Genomic DNA, 17,102 nt, shown 5'->3' on the forward strand with positions numbered 1-17,102 from the left:
TATGGTATGGGGAAAGGGGGACAGTTCATTTTTTTTTTTTTTACATATGACTATCCATTTGTTCCAGCCCTGGAGGTTCTAGTACCTTTTTTAATGCCATTTAAAAAAAAAGCAACAAATAATCTTACAAACTTTTGAACTATGCCAAAAGAGAGCACATACACACTACTTGTGCAAGGAGAGCTTGCAGTCAAACCCTGGGAAAGGGTTGTTTGTCCTGGAACAACGTTCCTGAACAGTTCTGTCTCCAGGATGCCCCAAGTCACACATTGCCTGTGGTTCACTTCTGCTTTGTTTCAAGTAGCAGCCGGTCCTTGGCCTGTGGCTCTTACGTTTCCTCAGGTGATCTTACACTTTGGGTAATTTTCACATGTGTGTATTTGTTATATATACAAATAAAAATACAAGTGAGGGACAAATAAGGACTTTGTCTCTTTTTGGGAACTATCAGAAGTAACCCTAGAGGCATACCTGGTTCCCAGCTTCTCCATTGTCTTGGAAGCTTAGGGAGTCAGAAGTATTTTCCCCACGATCCTGAGTGAAGTCACTCAGAGACAGAGGTGCCTGACTGCATGTCCAGCAGAAGGAGCGTGCCTCCCATTACAGTGGGTACCATCCTCATGCACCTGCTGTTCTCTACCCTTAGATCCTTCAGAAGCCAACCCCTGAACTAAAGCATCAGCTGGCTGCTTTCTCCAAGCGAGTGGCCGGCGCCGTCACCGAGCTCATCCAGGCAGCAGAAGCCATGAAAGGTGAGTCAGCTTCTCATGTGACCTTGCAGGGAGTCTTCAAGGTAGTAAGTACTACCTAGTACAATGAACTGAACAGAGGAAGAATACAGGTCCTTCGTTGGCAAATATAGCTAGGAGGACAGTGAGGTGCTTTTTTTTTTTCATTAATTTTTATTAGTATATATTCATTGTACAGGAGGGAGTCATTGTGTCAATTTCAAGTAGGCTTATATTGTACATTGGTTAGGTCACTTTCACCATCTCTGCCCCTCAACTCCTTCCCTGCTCCACTTAAAACTATTGCAAGAGGTTTCTTTGTTCTATTCCATATAAGTATATGAAGTCCATCAACCATATACCCTCACTTTAATCTCCTTCATTCCCCCTCCCCCCTCCCACAAGTACTCCCCCCATACATACCCTGTACCTGTTTTATAGTCCCGAATTTCATTTTTAATATCTAAGTTGATGTTCAAAGGGTTTTCTCAGTGTATCCCAGCTATGAGTATACTTTACTTTGGTCCATTCAAGCCCTTCTGTTACTACCCTTATATCCTTTACCTTCACAGATGTTGTGTTTTATGATATTACTGATGCTTTATTATTCTCTTTTTCTTTCCCTCCTTCCCTGAGTTCCATAGACTTGTTCCACTGTTACAAACATGTTCTACATAAGAGTTTGTATAAGGTCATGCTTGTTTTTGTGTATATTTTTATCTTTTGGATCTATCTTCCATGTATGAGAGAAAACATGTGGCCTTTGTCTTTCTAAAGTAAGTCTGGCTTACTTCACTTAACAGGATGTCCTCCAATTAGAGGACCTTTACCTTCAAATCACATGGTGTCAATATTCCTTATGGATGAGTAAAGCTCTATTGTGTGTATATACACATTTTCTTAATCAGTTGTAGGGCATCTGGGTTGTTTCCAAAGCTTGGCTATTGTGAATAATGCTGTGATGAACATCGGTGTACAAGTGTCTCTGTTGTATCCTGACTTATGTTCCTTTGGGAACCCAGGAGCAGTATCACTGGATCATATGGTAGTTCTATCTCTGGCTTTTTGAGGAATCTCCATATTGCTTTTCATAATGGTTGTACTAATTTGTATTCCCACCAGCAGTGTATAAGCATTCCTGTTTCACTGCATCTTTTCCAGCATTTGTTGTTGTTTTTGCCCTTGAATATGGCCATTCTTAACTAGGGTGAGATGAAAGCTTAGGGTAGTTTTGATTTGCATCTCTTTTATAGCCAGGGAAGTTGAACACTTCTTTGTGTATTTTCTGGTCTTGTACAGTGAGGTGCTTTTTAAAAAAGCAAACAGGAGCCAGGTGCTGGTGGCTTACACCTGTATTCCTAGCTATTCAGGAGGCAGAGATCAGGAGGATCTTGGTTCAAAGCCAGCCCTGGCAAATAGTTCGTAAGACCCTATCTCAAAAATACTTAACACAAAAAGGGCTGGTGGAGTGGCTCAAGGTGTAGGCCCTGAGTTTGAGCCCCAGTACCCCAAAAAAAAAAAAAGATAAAAAAGGCAAATGGGCATTAAGTTAGATTTTAAAATTAAGAAGTAATCCCAGTTACACAGGAGGCAGAGGTAAGTGGATCACAGTCTGAGGCCAGCCTGGGCAAAAGCATGAGACCCTATCTGAAAAATACTAAAACAAAAAGGGCTGGAGGTATGGCTCAAGTGGTAAAGCACCTATCTAGTAAGCATGAATCCCTGAGTTCAAACCCACAGGACTAGCAAAAAAAGGTTTTTTGCCAGTGTCTATCTTAAGAGCTTCTACTTAATGGTATAATCCATCTGGCACTGCTCTTTTCTCTGAGTCTCACCATTTATTTTTACTCATCATAATATTCATTGTCACTCTAATAATAAACAGGGCTGAGTCTGTTGCTTGCACGCCCCTTCCTGCTTAGAAGCAGTCAGCTCACGAGAGAAAAGTTTTCTCATTAACTTCCCTTCCTTTGAATTGCTGTTTCTCATGTGTTCCCAGAAAAGAATGGCACATCTGTGTGGCCCAGAGTCTCCTGGGGTTGCCTTTCCACTGTGAGCTGTAATTTAGAAGGCAGAGTAAGACTTAAGCCTTGATCTGTCAGATCGGGGTTTTTGAAACTGCTGCTGATGGCTGCTGCTATAGGTAGGGCTAGGCACACAAGTGATTTTGAAAACTGAGTTGGCTGTCCCCTTCACCACTGCAGATGGCTCTTCTGAGAGCTAGAAATGAGGTCCCTCTGTACAATGCAGATTGTGCATGAATGTACATGCATGTGAAAATTGTGTTTGTAACTAAGCCAGTGCCTCATTTCTGCACCTACCAAGAATGACCTTTTTTTGGACTGATTTTAGGAACAGAGTGGGTTGATCCAGAAGACCCGACTGTCATTGCAGAAACCGAATTATTGGGAGCTGCGGCATCCATTGAGGCTGCTGCTAAGAAGTTAGAGCAGCTGAAGCCAAGAGCAAAACCAAAAGTGAGTGTTCATTTGTGGTTGCTTGCCTCATGGGGGTAGCTTTGAAGTAGAGTTAGGTGTTGTTGCAGGAAGCCTGTCTCCTTCCCTGGCTAACCTGGGAAGCAACAAGCCTGCTCTACCAGCCCAGCACCTTTTTACAGAGTATAGGAAAAAAACAGTGAGTGACTCTTTCAATTTAACCACCCAGAGAAAGTGTCCTCTGGGTATTCAGAGGAAGAATCTGAGCATTCCCAACCTTGATTTAATTCTATTATATAAAGCAGGTGGGAGATGCTTCCTGCCGGAAGTTCTGCTACAGGATGTGACATTTCAGCCTCTAGTTCACTGGTTTCTCTTATTCCTTGTATAGAGTAGTAGCAATGTTTGGTCTCTCATTTTCTTAAAATCAACAGAATGAAATGTGGACCTCAAAAGGGGACCCAATAACAGACAATTTCAGTATATACCACGGACTGACTGGCTGGTGTATTTTTTCCATCTGTTTGTTATCTAGATAAATGTTTAAAACATAGGATCATGAGTGTATGTTAAGAGAAATAACCATTCAAAGGAAAGAGATTCTTTTAGATTGGACAGTAGGAGAATATTCTCTAAATAAAAAGATGGTGAGCTAGTACCCAGGCCCAGCCTAGCCTTGGCAAGAAACTGTAACCTCTCACCTCTATGGGCCATCTTCAACAGGAAAATGGTGGAACCATAGGAGGTCTGTTTTTCTTCCTATTCAAGTAAACTCTTACTGGTACCTGTTACTTACCTCCCTTTCAAGAACCAAAATACATTAAGAAATGAAATATGGCTCTTTCCTTCAAAAAAGGTTGGATCAACCAGTTTAGTATGCCTAAAATTCTTGAGTGTGTGTGCATGTGTATGTGTGCGTGTGCATGTGTGTGTGTGTGTGTGTGTGTGTGTGTGTGTGTGTGTAAGACCAAAGGATGGAGTGCGAGCACTGAAATGTAGGGTCTGGGCTGATGTGTGTGAAATAGACACAGTGTATAATGAATCTGTTAAGACTGGGAACTTTCTTAGAACATTCTAGTTCTTAGTTCCAGTCTCCTAATCCTTGCTCTAGACTTAGTAAACACATTTAAAATTTCTGTCATCAAGATGTAAGTTGAGCAAATGTTTATTGACCTAATGAATCAATGACTCAGACTTCAATGTTGAAAGTTTAGGGAGTTGTGGAGTATAGAGGTCCTGAATGGTAACTCATGGGCCAAATTCAGTCCACAGTCTTGTCTTGCTTGATCTCCATATTGTTACACTTCTGTTTGTTCCAGTAAAAAGATAATAAAAAATAAGTTGAGACTTGTAACTTCTGATTTTGAGGTTCTGATATATCAGGGTTCCTGCTTCTGGCCCTCTAGCCTGAGGGTCTTGGGTTCTCTAATATTGTCAGTTTTTCTTACAAGTTTAAGAGCTAAGAGTAGGTGTAGGGATAACTCTGTTTTCTGCTTATATCTTTGTTCCTGCTTTATAAGTCAAGTTAATCATGAAAGGAAAGTATGCTTTAAACTTAATAATCAACAACTGAGTAAGATTTAGAGGTTTGATGCTTAATTTGTCTTTCCTTCTCCTTCCCCACTTTATCACAAGTGTCCTCTTCCCACAAGTGGGAAAGGCTCTGTGCCTTCTAGTGTCCAAAGTCATGTCAGTTGACACTTTAATTCTCCTGAGAATTAGCCTGGAAATCATTAATATTAACACTTCACTGTATTCTAAGAGCTCCCATTCCAGTTCCCTTGTCCTGCAGGGTCCTTCAGAGCTCTTGTCTGTCTCAGAATCCTGGTTTTCCTCTGTCCAGTTATTTATTTATTTCATGGTTCTTTAAGGGGATTAATTTACCCCATCCTTGCAGAGTCCACAAGGAATCAGGTACCAAGAGGTAAATCACCTTGCTAGGTCAGACCACCATAACCAAGCTAGGAGGATTAAGGTGGGATCTGAAAGGCAGTTTCAGTCCCTGCCACTCCCTACTTACCCATATTGTCAGAGAGCTGGTCTAGCTTTGCATGTGCACTTTGAGTTGTCAATCCCACCTATGGGTACCTTTCCCAAAGAAGAAATCCAAGAGGAGAAGTTGTGTGCATGTGAGGGGCTGTTTCGTGCAGCCTTGTGGGTAGGTGGGTAAATGTGAGAGTCTCCCTGAGGAAGGCTATAAAGTTATTACAGCTATTAAGAGTAATGGTTGCTAGGACTGCATAGCATAAAAAAAAGGTGAAAAGGGGGAAAATTATAAAAATTTATGAGTCCATTATGACTAGGTTAAAAAAATACATATGAAGGAGGTGAGCAGAGAATGTATAAGAATGGTGATATAATGAGGATAATGACACAGACCTTGGTCTGTGTTTTAAAAATAACAACATTTTGGGCTGGAGGAGTAGCTCAAGTGGTAGAGCGCCCACCTAGCATGCTTGAGGTCCTGGATTCCATCCCTAGTACCACAAATAAAAGGAAAATAAAAATAACAGCATTTTAAAAATTAATGATGATTGCTAAACTGGGCCATTTGCTTTTTGTATTTATAGTGAGGGTTTTACGGGAGAGCTGAGAAATTCTTCCATGAAGGTCACAGTTAACATCACTGCTGACTTGGGCCCCTTATCTGAGTATGCTCCCATTTAGGTGACCCCATCTTCATATTAGGAAGAGTGCTTGGGGTTTCTAGAACACTTTAGAGTGGTTTGATGTCTTTCTTTGCCTGATGCCCAGAGTCTCCTTCCACCCAAAACCCAAAGGATAATTTTTGTGTCCGTCTAGGTGGGCCATCCATTTTATGAAGACTTCTGCTTGAAATAAAATATCCTCCTTGCCTTTATAAAGGAATTTTCCCTGGTTTAAAACCTGACATGGTATCTCAAGCATGTGATCCTACCTACTTGGGAGATGGGGATTGGAGGATCATGGTTCAAGGGCAGCCTGGGAAAAAAGTTCCCAAGACCCCCATCTCACCCAGTGGTGGAGCATGGTGGTGCACACCTGTCATCCCTACTATGCAGGGAAACATAAATAGGAGGATTGAAGTTCAGGCTGGCCCGGGCATAAAGTGAGACCCTATCTCAAAAACAACCAGCACAAAAAGTCTGGTGGAGCTCAAGTAGTAAGGCACCTGCCTAGCAAGCACAAGGCCCTGAGTGCAACCACCGGAGCCATCAAAAATACTACTAATAATAGCAATGATAATAATTTGACACCAAAACCAACTAGTATTTTGAGGTTAATCACTTTTCTCCATCCTGTCTCATAACCTTTTTAAAAAGTTCTCAGGGTACCACAAATAAGCAATTCCTATAAACTCTACGCACCCCCCCACACCACCTCACATGCATGTATACACACACATGCCATGAATATGTCTTCCTTTCATCACAGAGGAACATTTGTTCTGCTTTGAGGAATAGTTTGGGAGAGGGGTGATGATTTTGTTTAAACTGCTCTGCTCCCCACATCCTCAGTTTACCGTTTTAAATTGTCTATGGTTTATGAAGATGATTCTGGTATATGCCCACCTCCTTCCTCTAAAATGTAAGCAGCAGCTTTTGCCTGGAATCTCCCAGACATGAATGATGAACAAATATTGAATCCCCCACTCACTGTGGAAAACGGTGTCAGGGCAAAATAAGACTGACTGGAGCTTGGTGCCTGTGCTGACAATATTGTAATGGCGTCGTTTCCACACCTGCAGACACACCTGTGCTCCAAAGACAGGCTGGGAGTTGCTACAGTGGTGACCGCCCCTGCAGCTGTAACCTGCAATACTGTGTCTATTCTCAAGCTCAATCAAACCTGGATGCCTTTTCTGCAGGCCTCTGTGTGATATGTTTGATATATTAGGTTGTTATTTAATCCAACTATATATCAAACATATTCCTACAGTGTCTTGCCCTGTCTCCGGGTGTTCCTAACAAAGTTTATAAGGCAACAGGAAAGAATATGTTAAAATCACAAGTAGATTTAGAAGACAGTGCTCATTTTGTCATGTTTTATTTCATTTTTATAGCATTTGAGACCTGTATTAATATTACTAGATTTATTTGTTCATTAAAGAAACAAATTATAATATTGATATTTCTTAAGAGCTTGAGATATTTTGTATAGCTTAGTTGTATGCAGCAATGGATACTAAAGGAAAATGTTTAATGGGAAATAGAAGATTCTAACCCATGTCTCTGTGACATGGAATGCATCTAGACTTTTCATTTGGGTTCATTTCGAGCCTAATCTTCACTCCATAAGTTTGTGATTTGGAGACTGGGAATGTAGCTCAGTGATCAACCTCTTGCCTACCATGTGCAAGGCCCTGGGTTTGATCCCCAGCACCAACACACACAGTAATTTTTATAATCATTTGTAAGTTTCCTTTCCACTCATAGTAACAAAATATATAAACCAAATTGGGCACACCACCTATATGGATGCTAAGTCACTGGGCTTTATGCAAACCTCAGTTAGAACTAAATATTTCTAGTAAAGATAACATAATATGGGCAATACTCTGTATCCTCTGATGAATTTCCTGTTGTCAGTGAATTTGTTAGCAGAGGTTGATAATATTTAGAATAAGCCAACAATCAGAAAATGAGCCCACAGCCTTATTGGCTGTTGCAGAAAGTTTGGGATTGTAGTACAGAGAAGATTCTTTCTGGCACATAGTACTTGAAGTACTTAGTACTAGGCTCGATCCTGCTTAGCTTCTGAGATCAGACAAGATTGATGCATTCAGGGTGGTATGGCCATAGACCATAGCAACCTTCTTTGATTGACTTTGAACTCATCACTGTAGATGAGTTTGTGAAGTATGCATGAGTTCATTCTGAGTTCTCTCACCAAAGACTTTATGAGCTCTTTCTGAAAGGAGAACTACTTTGCTCATTGTTCAAGATTTTTGAGGAGGAAAGTATTTTAATGACAGCTCCTGGGTATGCAGATGAGCAATTCCCCTGGGGGGTGAGCCAAGAATTTAACCAGGGCAGTCAGGAAAGCCACCCTGGCTATGTCTAGAACCATCACCAAGGTGCTTATAGGTGAATGTGTAGTGACAGGTCACAGACAATGGCAGCAGGGAGGCAATGACATAAGAAAGGGACATGCAGTGTTAAGAGTCTTGGATTCCAGAGTTGTGAAGTCACACCTGTCCCTGGAGTCCTCTCCCACTGAGGAGTGACCTGTGTGTGTCAGATGCTTGCTGGGTGTGTTTCAAGAGCCTGCCACAATTTTCCCACCTTCACTCAGCTAGGGGACACTGGTCTTGGTTTTGAGACTATTTACAGTTGTTTAACTGAAATGATAAGTAACCATGCAGGAGTGATAATAAGTTATTGTGGATTTAAAAGAAAAAAAGACCATAATTTTGAAAGGGCCTCAGATGAAGCCCATTAGTTTATAGCAATGGGGTTTTCATGTTTCTTTTTGGTGATTCTGCTGTTGACCAGCCAGCATTCCCTGATTAATATAGTGAGTAAAAAAAGGCAACCAGATGTTCATTAAAGAGAAGCAAATACAGGGTTTTCTAGATGGCCAACATCTGGGCTCTGAGCTTAGGTGCTGCTCATTGGCAGGGCATGAAAAGCACAGGTGTACCTGATGACCCATCCGGCACATGTTCCCAGGTGACCCTGTACCCATGTAAACCAGTCCTCAGACACATGGAAGATTCATGTTGAAAAATCTTATGATGTGCCAATTTTATCTTATTAAATAATTAAAATAATTCTATTATCCATGCTTCCTATGTAAACACTCAGTTTACATAGGAGACTGGAGAGAAAAATGACAAAAATCTTTAAAATTTTTTCCATCAGTCAGAAATAATGATTATATAAGATCATCTCACTGCTATTACTTTTTCATCTTGAAAATAGCAAAGAAGTAATAAAGCAATGGATATCATGGGCAAACTATCCCAAGACAGTAATCATGCAAGCCTGAGCCTTTTCCAATGAATGCTCTGTGAGCGAACCTATGTGTACTGCCCATCTGCATGCACCTGCCCAATCACACGTGTAACTGTGTGGCAGTGCCTTTTCTCTCCGTCACCCACTCAGACTATTTATAATCTCTTCAGAGCTCTCTCTAAGACTAAGCCAGCCTTTTGGGGAGCTGGCTCTTGGCAATTCCAGCTATTCTGGGAGATTTGCCTTTTGTTAGAACTACTAAGGTCCCACAACCAACCACTCTCCAAAAGAGAAGCTGAACTAGCTCTTGTTCCCTTTGGCCAAACCCTCTGCCATTGCATCTTCCCACTCAAAACCAGAAGCAAACTGTCAGCAGCCAAACTCAGCACTAAAAAATTTTAAAAACCCAGAAAGAAACATGGCTGCCTGTTCCACTCAGGCTTCCAACTGGCAGGAAAATGCCTCATTCGTGGTGTCAGCCTCCTTTTTCCCTTCAAAGACACTGAAATTATATGCATGCAAAATGTTCGCACTTTAAAAAAATAAATTGTATGCAATGAATTTGTTTAAGTTTCCATTGTGATATGACCTTGTTTTAGGAACCAGCATCCTGCAAGACTTTCAGTAATGTGTTAACTTTTAGTAATGCTGGAAAGATGATAGCAGAGTTGGTCTTTGCTGTATGTATCTGGTTGTGAGAAAAATGGCCATTGTACTTTTCTGCTCTCAATGAGGCAGTCCCTCAGCAGAAACTTTGAAGGAGGGAGGCAGAAATCAGAGCCTTGACTCTAGCCATCTCCTGTGGGTATCTTTGGCTCCTTCACCTTCAAGTTCTCTGGGGGAGGAGGCTGCAGGGTTGTAGGAGCATAATTCACAAAGAAGATGGCAAGAAGGAGGACCATGAAAGGAAATGGTCTCCCCCTGCCCAGCACTTGCCTGGGGGGCCATGGAGGGAAGGGGAAGGGAGAAGTCAGTATAGATGCAGCAGGAAGGAGGCTGGGCTCCTCTAAGGACGAAGGGAAAACACAGCTCCTACTTGCCTTCTAAAGAATTAATTTGGAACAAAAACTTGCCTCCACTGATACCAAGAAAACTGATGCACTGGTACCTGGAGAAGAGTGATGAAGACCCAGAAGTCACCTGTCAGCGAGGACTGGTGACCAGTGCCTAAGTGATCCAAAGCCTAACCTGGTGCTGATGGAGAAGCTGGTGCATTACCCATCTGTCCCACATGTCGCTGGATGTTTCCTTTATCCTTGATTCATCTTTTTACTTATAATTAGATTGTAATCAAGAAAGGCAGGTAGAATCTTCATTAAAACTCTGAATGTCACGCAGGATTGAGCCAGAGAAAATGTACTAGCTTAGACCAAAGCCTGCAAGCAATTCTTAAAACCATAAAGAATATACACATAGTAGTAGAAATAATAATGAAATTAATTGCTTGTCATTCTCTTGAGCATCATGCCATACATATACCATCAGTTACTAAAAACAACCCTGTCAAATGGGTATGAGGGAAAGGAGAATGAATCATTGCAAAAATTACTTCTCAGAACTCGCAACAGCCCAACACACAAAATAAAAATGAGGAAAAACCTCCCCTTTCCCTCTCCCCATTCCCCTGTCCTCCTCCAATGAGACCTCCAGCTCCTGAAACTTGAGATGTGTCAGAGCAAAGCAGGGGCCTCAAGTTCACTCCTGAGCCTGAGAAGCAGGTTGGATGGGAGCCAACCCAAGGCTTGGTCTTTCCCAGTGGTCCTCACAGGGCCTTGAGCTTTCAAATGGGGGCCCTGCAGAAGACCAGCAAGCGGGAAAGCCTCAACAAAGGGCCTCAGACCTTTCTCCAGGCCGTCACAAAATCCAGGCAAAGATGAAGCCACCCTCACCTGGAGTCTACTAGATAATCCAGGAAAGAGCTGGCAGTGACCTGGCCAATAGCTTTTCTAGTGTAGGGAACTGGAGAAAGAGACATTGTGCCCAAGGATGGGAGAGAGAGAGGCTCAGCTGACACCTTCATTAGGCAGAGTAGGTGTTTGTCTGTTACCTGTCTTCCCAGCTGTTCTGGTAAAATGCCCTGTGTTCACATTTTCATGTGCTGTGAATGCTAGGCTAGGGCTGGGAGTTTAGTGTGTGATTAACGGCCTACCTTAAAGCTGTATGTGCATCTCTCCCCTGCGGTTCGGGAGTGGGCAGTGCATGGCAGGGATGCTTACTGTATGTGTTCTTTCTTCTCTTTGCCCTCTTGCTGAACTCTGGGACTTGGGAGGCCATGGATCCATCCTTTCACTCAGCTGACATTTATCAAAGGGGCTCCTCTGCCTGGTTTTGTGCTAGAGAAATATAAAGTTGAACAAAACACAACATGGGTCCTGGAGCAGAGCATGGGCCAGTAGGATTAAGTTATCTGGTGTTTATTTTCTTTAGTGTAGGCCAGCATTTCCACAGAAAAGTCCGTAACTACCTCCCTTAGAAATGAAGATTTCCAGGCAGAATCTGTGCCTTCAGCCAGATTCTTGGGAGATTCTGCAGCAAGGACTGACTGTTTAGCCTTTATCTTGTTAAGGTCAATGTCTTCACCGATGCTGGTAGTTACAAAGGATTATAAACAACCATGTCCATAGAATAAGTCATACTCTTTAAAAGATTATTTGGCCATTTTTTGTGTGTGTGGTACTAGGGTTTGAGCTCAGGGCCTCACACATGCTAGGCAGGCACTCTACCACTTGAGCCAATCCCCTCCCCTTTTTGCCTTAGTTATTTTTTTGGATAGGGTCTCATGTTTTTGCTTGGGACTGGTGAGGACTGCAGTCTTCCTACCCATGCCTCCTACATAGCTGGCATGACAGATGCTATCACCACAACTGACTTTTTTATTGAAAAGAGGTCTCACTAACTTTTTGCCCCACCTGGCCTGAACCATGATCCTCCTTATCCCTGCCTCCTGTGTAGCTAGGAGACACAAACCACTGTGCCTGGCCTGTTTTAACAATCTTAATGTCTCTGCACGTGATCTAATGGGGGAAATAGTTCAGGAGTGAGCATTTCACTGCCCTCAGCTTTCCATAAGCCAGAGGCAGAGCTCCTTGCCCTCATCAGATCAGTGAATTATCTCAGTTAAAGAGGAACCAACAATTCAGCCACTCTAGAGAGAGAAGAAGAGCTCAGTGAAGGGAGCCAGATTTTGGGGTTCATGTCACCTAATCTGTAGGTTCCCCACCAGGGTCTCATTGCTACATCTCCATGTTGCTGTTCTTATTCTCCCCAGTCTCTCAGCTCTGGGAGAATTGTTCTATTATCACATCCTGCATTTTCATTGTGATCCTTTTAGGTGGGAAAGTGCTGCAAAGCCAAGCCTTTACCCCCTTTTGCAGTGCAGTCAAGTGTGCGTCCTCCTTCCCTCCTGCCACCCTTACCTCCCTTTCCAGATTTCATTCTGCCAGCTGGCAGAAACGACAGGCCAGGCTGCTGGAGGAGCTCCACTCTGTCTTAGGCTGTTTTCTGCAGGAGAGAGGGATGGATGGGGTGGACATTTTGTCCTAATGATAACCCCAGCATGAGAAAGATAGGGATCCAGCAGCCAGGCGGCGGGTGTCATCTGGGACTCTGCCCAGACTGCAGTGACTGAACAGCCATCCTCTGTGCCTGTGAGCTCTCCTCAGCCTTCCTTGGGGAACGCTGGTACTTCTAATCAGCAAGTATGTCTCAAAGATGAGGTATTGTGCTGCATCTGTTTTAAAGCATAGAGGTACTGTGGAAAGACAACTAGGAATTCACCAAAGAGCATTATAACAGTTACCATTGCCGGAAAAATCTGTGGGTGCCAAAAATATTTCAAAGTTGATTGTTTATTTTAAGCATATGTTAAAAAGGAAAAATTCCAGGACAGCAAAGATGTGGGAGAAACCCTTCAAATAGGTTCAGTGGAGCCCTTCTCTCAGATCTATATATGCTAAGTCTTGGCATTTATTGTTAAGGAAATTCCATTTTTGTGAATCTTAAAATTTAGGAAATTGGGAATCTGAGGATGAGTACTACACACTGTAAAGTGGGCTCAGGCTTGGAACCCATGGTGTAGCCAAGGCCAGAGATAAGAAAAGGGTCTAGAAGGTTTGGGGAGCTACCATGGACCTCTGTTTCCTCCTGTGCTAAATGCTAAGGTGACCCCTTTGGCCTCAAAAATTGTGAATCCCCTAGTGGCTTAATCTGTGGTATGCTTGACTTTCTTTTGTAGAATGAATTTCCAGAAAAGCTCTTAATTTCAAGGTCATCAAATGTGAACAAACACATATACATGTATCTATCTATAGAGAAAGAGAGAGAAGAGAGCCTGATGTAATTTATCTGGGGGCTATGCATAAAAGTACCCTTTATTCCAGCATCTTATAATGAGTCCTTTTTGTATTTCAGTAAAAAAGTTCTATACTCTCCCACTCCAAAATGAATCCAGTGGAGCTGAATCCATTTATGTCCTGAATACTTTTTTTTAACATTCTTATTAATACATAGTAGTTGTACAGGGGACCTCATTGTGACATTCACATATGTGTTTACCATGTATCTTAATTAGATTCACTCCTCCATTCTCCTCCTCCTCCCCCTCATTCTTCTTAGAACAATTTCATCAGGTTTCATTGTTCTACTTTCGTACACATATACAAAGTACATCAACCATATTAGCCCTCCCCATTTAACTTCCCCCATCCCACTGGTACCCAGCCCCAGACAGGACCTGCTTTACCTTCTTGCCCTTCATTTTTTATGTGTACATTGATTATTAAATGGGGTTTGCTATGGTATTTCATACATGAATACTTTTCGAGCAAGATTTTTGTCAGAAAAATATAGCTAGATTCTATCTCAGAACTTACTGCTATTGTCATTCTTCAGGTCCTCAAGATGTGCAATTAAATTTTATTTTTATTATATGAGTTGTCAAAAACAATGAGATTGGCATCTCTCATGGTTCAAGCTGTGTCCATTAAGAACAGGAATCAAGAAAAGAATTGTGTCTATTCTGTCTGATGTTATATATGGTCTCATTAGAAGGCTGATTTTGAACCTCTGGCACAGTCATTTTTCACTGATGCTCTAAGGGATGGCCTATCTAGTAAAAGCACATTTTGATATCAGAGAGATTTAGGATTAAATTCTGGCTTTAGACCAGGTGCCAGTGGCTCACGGCTGTAATCCTAGCTACTCAGAAGGCAGAGATCAGGAAGATCGCAGTTCAAAGCCAGCCTGGTCAAATAGTTCGTGAGACCCTATCTCGAAAAAACCCCTCACAGAAAAGGGCTGGTGGAGTGGCTCAAGATGTAGGCCTTGAGTTCAAGCCCCAGTACCACCAAAAAAAAGAAAAAATCTGGCTTTAATTTCTTCATGATCTCATATGACCATAGATTTGTCACCTCTAGGAGTTTCTCACTGTAAATATAAGGATAGAGATAAATTCAACATAGGATTTTATTCTTTTTGTGAGAATTAAATAAATCAGTGTACACAGAAATGACTAACAAAATGCTTGGCACATAGTAGGTCCTCTTACAAATGCATTGGTATTACACAACACTGTGAATAACTTACTTAATGCTATTAATTCATACACTTTAAGAATGGTTAAAAGGGTAAATTTTATGTAACATATATTTGACTACACACACAAAGAAAAGTATTTCTGTGGCTGACCACCATCTCTTATGCCTAAAATGTACCAGCTACATCCTCAGCATTCTGTGAGCTAAGGGCATAGAATGTTAACATAGGGGACCTTGGAGGTCTGTTACTAGTCTGACCATCCCAACTGTAGTGCTCCATTCCACCCAGCCTGGGACCACAGTCTTTACCCCCACTGCCCCAGAGCTTCTTCTCAACTTCCTGGGTTATGTTGGAAGTGAAAGCCAAAATGGTGGTGAATTTAGACCCAATACCCACTGGAATGATAACATCTACACCAGTGGTATCCCGCGTCCTTCCCAAGATAGAACCTTGCTTCAAGTGTCCAGGTGTTGAATAATCTCCACCTTGATGCCGTGGCTGCCTCAATTTCTCTCCCCGACTGGATATCCTATGGTTGATATCTGTCAGTGTTCAGCCACAGAAATAGAAATGCTATTTTTCCTTTTCTTTTTTTTTCCTTACCCAAGAAAACTAAGACTTTTCTGAACTGATAGCCATCTTTTCTTAACCTATTTTTGAGCCTTCAGCTCTGGAAAGATATGTCACCACTCTTCGGTTATTAATTATTTTGATTTGGGTTATGGATGCTGAATCCATCTGAGTATCTTCTTTATGGTGAATTTATGTCTCTTTAAAGATTTTTATCTGGAGAAATAGTTTGGTTTAGTATTCCCTGTTTTAAAACTTGTAAAGAATCTCATTGCTAACAGCTTTTACCTTGTGGAATGGGGGGAGAGGAGGCAGCACATGGAGAGGCCTCCTGACAGCTTAGGCCTTTCTACCATAGGAGTGATGTATTGACAAAAAGCAGTAGAGAGATGAAGAGGCAGGTGACCAAGCAGTAAGTAGTTAGTCAGAAAGAGCCCTTTGTGGATATGAATTGCACATGACATGGTTTTCTTTTGATTATAGCAAGCGGATGAGACCCTGGATTTTGAAGAACAGATCTTGGAAGCTGCTAAATCCATTGCTGCTGCCACGAGTGCCCTGGTCAAATCAGCCTCAGCAGCCCAGAGGGAGCTGGTGGCCCAAGGCAAGGTGGGTAAACCTGGCTGGCCAAGCAGTAGAACATCCACATAGGTAGAGCCACCAAGGGAAAAGCTTTGGCCTGACCAAGGGCATGCATGCTGGCCTTGCCTCTCTGGATTACCAGTCTTTGCCCCACCACTGAAAACGACATAAATTCAACCAGCAGAATGAAAGTTCTGACTTCTGGGCCACTCATCTGCTTCTCATTAGGAAAAGCATTCTCTTCCAGGCAATGATTAGCAACTGAATGAGACACTTAGAGTCCCACTGTACATTAGGCTACTTAAAGATGAAAGCCATCATAAGTTTCCTGGTGAACAACCTAATAAGCACCATAGTTGGCAGCTTTATATACCACTTCCTAGCTCCAAATGGCTCCAGTTGGTTTTAGGACTGTTGAACTGAGTGCTGGCCAACTTTGCACTTTCCTGAACCTGGTTGTGAAAAGACCAGCCTGAGAGTTCTTCAGTCTGCTTCATCCCCAGTCACCCATTCTGTCTGCACTAGAATAAAGGCATAGTTGTTTTTGAACAGTTCAAAAGATTAATAGTACATTAGAGTAATTCTGGGTATGGAACACTCTTCCAACTTTAAAATAAGCCATGTGTCCTGTTATTCCCATACAACATGGGTCTATCAAAATGGCATCTCACAGAAACCCTCTCAAATACAGATGTACTACAAGAAATCTGGCAGCTTGTGGACCCGGGAAAATTAGTTACTGTCATTGTCAGTCATTTGCATCTGATATTTAAAGGTCTTCACAATCTGTGTACAAAGAGATAGATTGTGTCCTGTAGTACAGACAAGAAGCTATGCCTGACCCGTGACTGTTCATCACCCCTCAGGAAGTCCATGTGTCTAATCCACATACTTTGACTCTTCTTTCTAAGCCATCATTTCTGTACGTCTTCCCGCCTGACATACCAGCTGTCACTTCATGCTTCTTGCTTCACCTCCTTAGATCCATCAGGGTGCTGGATCTTGCCATGCATGTTCATCAGGTTCTTGTTGATTGGTCAACACGTAAAGACCACAAATGGACCAATTGAACAGAACATCCTTCCTAGAAACTTCGGTTTTCTTCAACAGTAACAAAGAGCTGACTGTGTGCTAGAACATTGCCAGATACCAGAGAATCTACCTTGAACATGGTACATTTCCTATCCTCCAAGGGACTTACGTGTTCACGTTTATAAAGGAGGGCTTTACAAGCAGTCCTCTTGGGAGGACTGCAGGATTATGGGCAGGACCTTGGGGTTTTAACAGACACTCAGCAGGTGCCTGTAACTGCTGTT

General features: G+C 42.2%; 1 protein-coding gene across 16 annotated transcripts in view; it reads left to right on the forward strand.

The window, feature by feature from the left end:
* Tln2 (talin 2) overlaps positions 1–17,102 on the forward strand; it is a 409,346-nt gene that overhangs the window by 382,527 nt on the left and 9,717 nt on the right. For all 16 annotated transcript variants that reach the window (XM_074066109.1, XM_074066110.1, XM_074066111.1 and 13 more), the window contains 3 exons: positions 647–752; positions 3,081–3,205; positions 15,688–15,813. In XM_074066109.1, the coding sequence (XP_073922210.1) occupies positions 647–752; positions 3,081–3,205; positions 15,688–15,813 (357 nt within the window). The remainder of the gene's footprint in view (positions 1–646; positions 753–3,080; positions 3,206–15,687; positions 15,814–17,102) is intronic.

The sequence above is a fragment of the Castor canadensis genome, chromosome 2 (genome assembly GCF_047511655.1).
Source record: "Castor canadensis chromosome 2, mCasCan1.hap1v2, whole genome shotgun sequence".
NCBI lineage: Eukaryota > Metazoa > Chordata > Mammalia > Rodentia > Castoridae > Castor > Castor canadensis.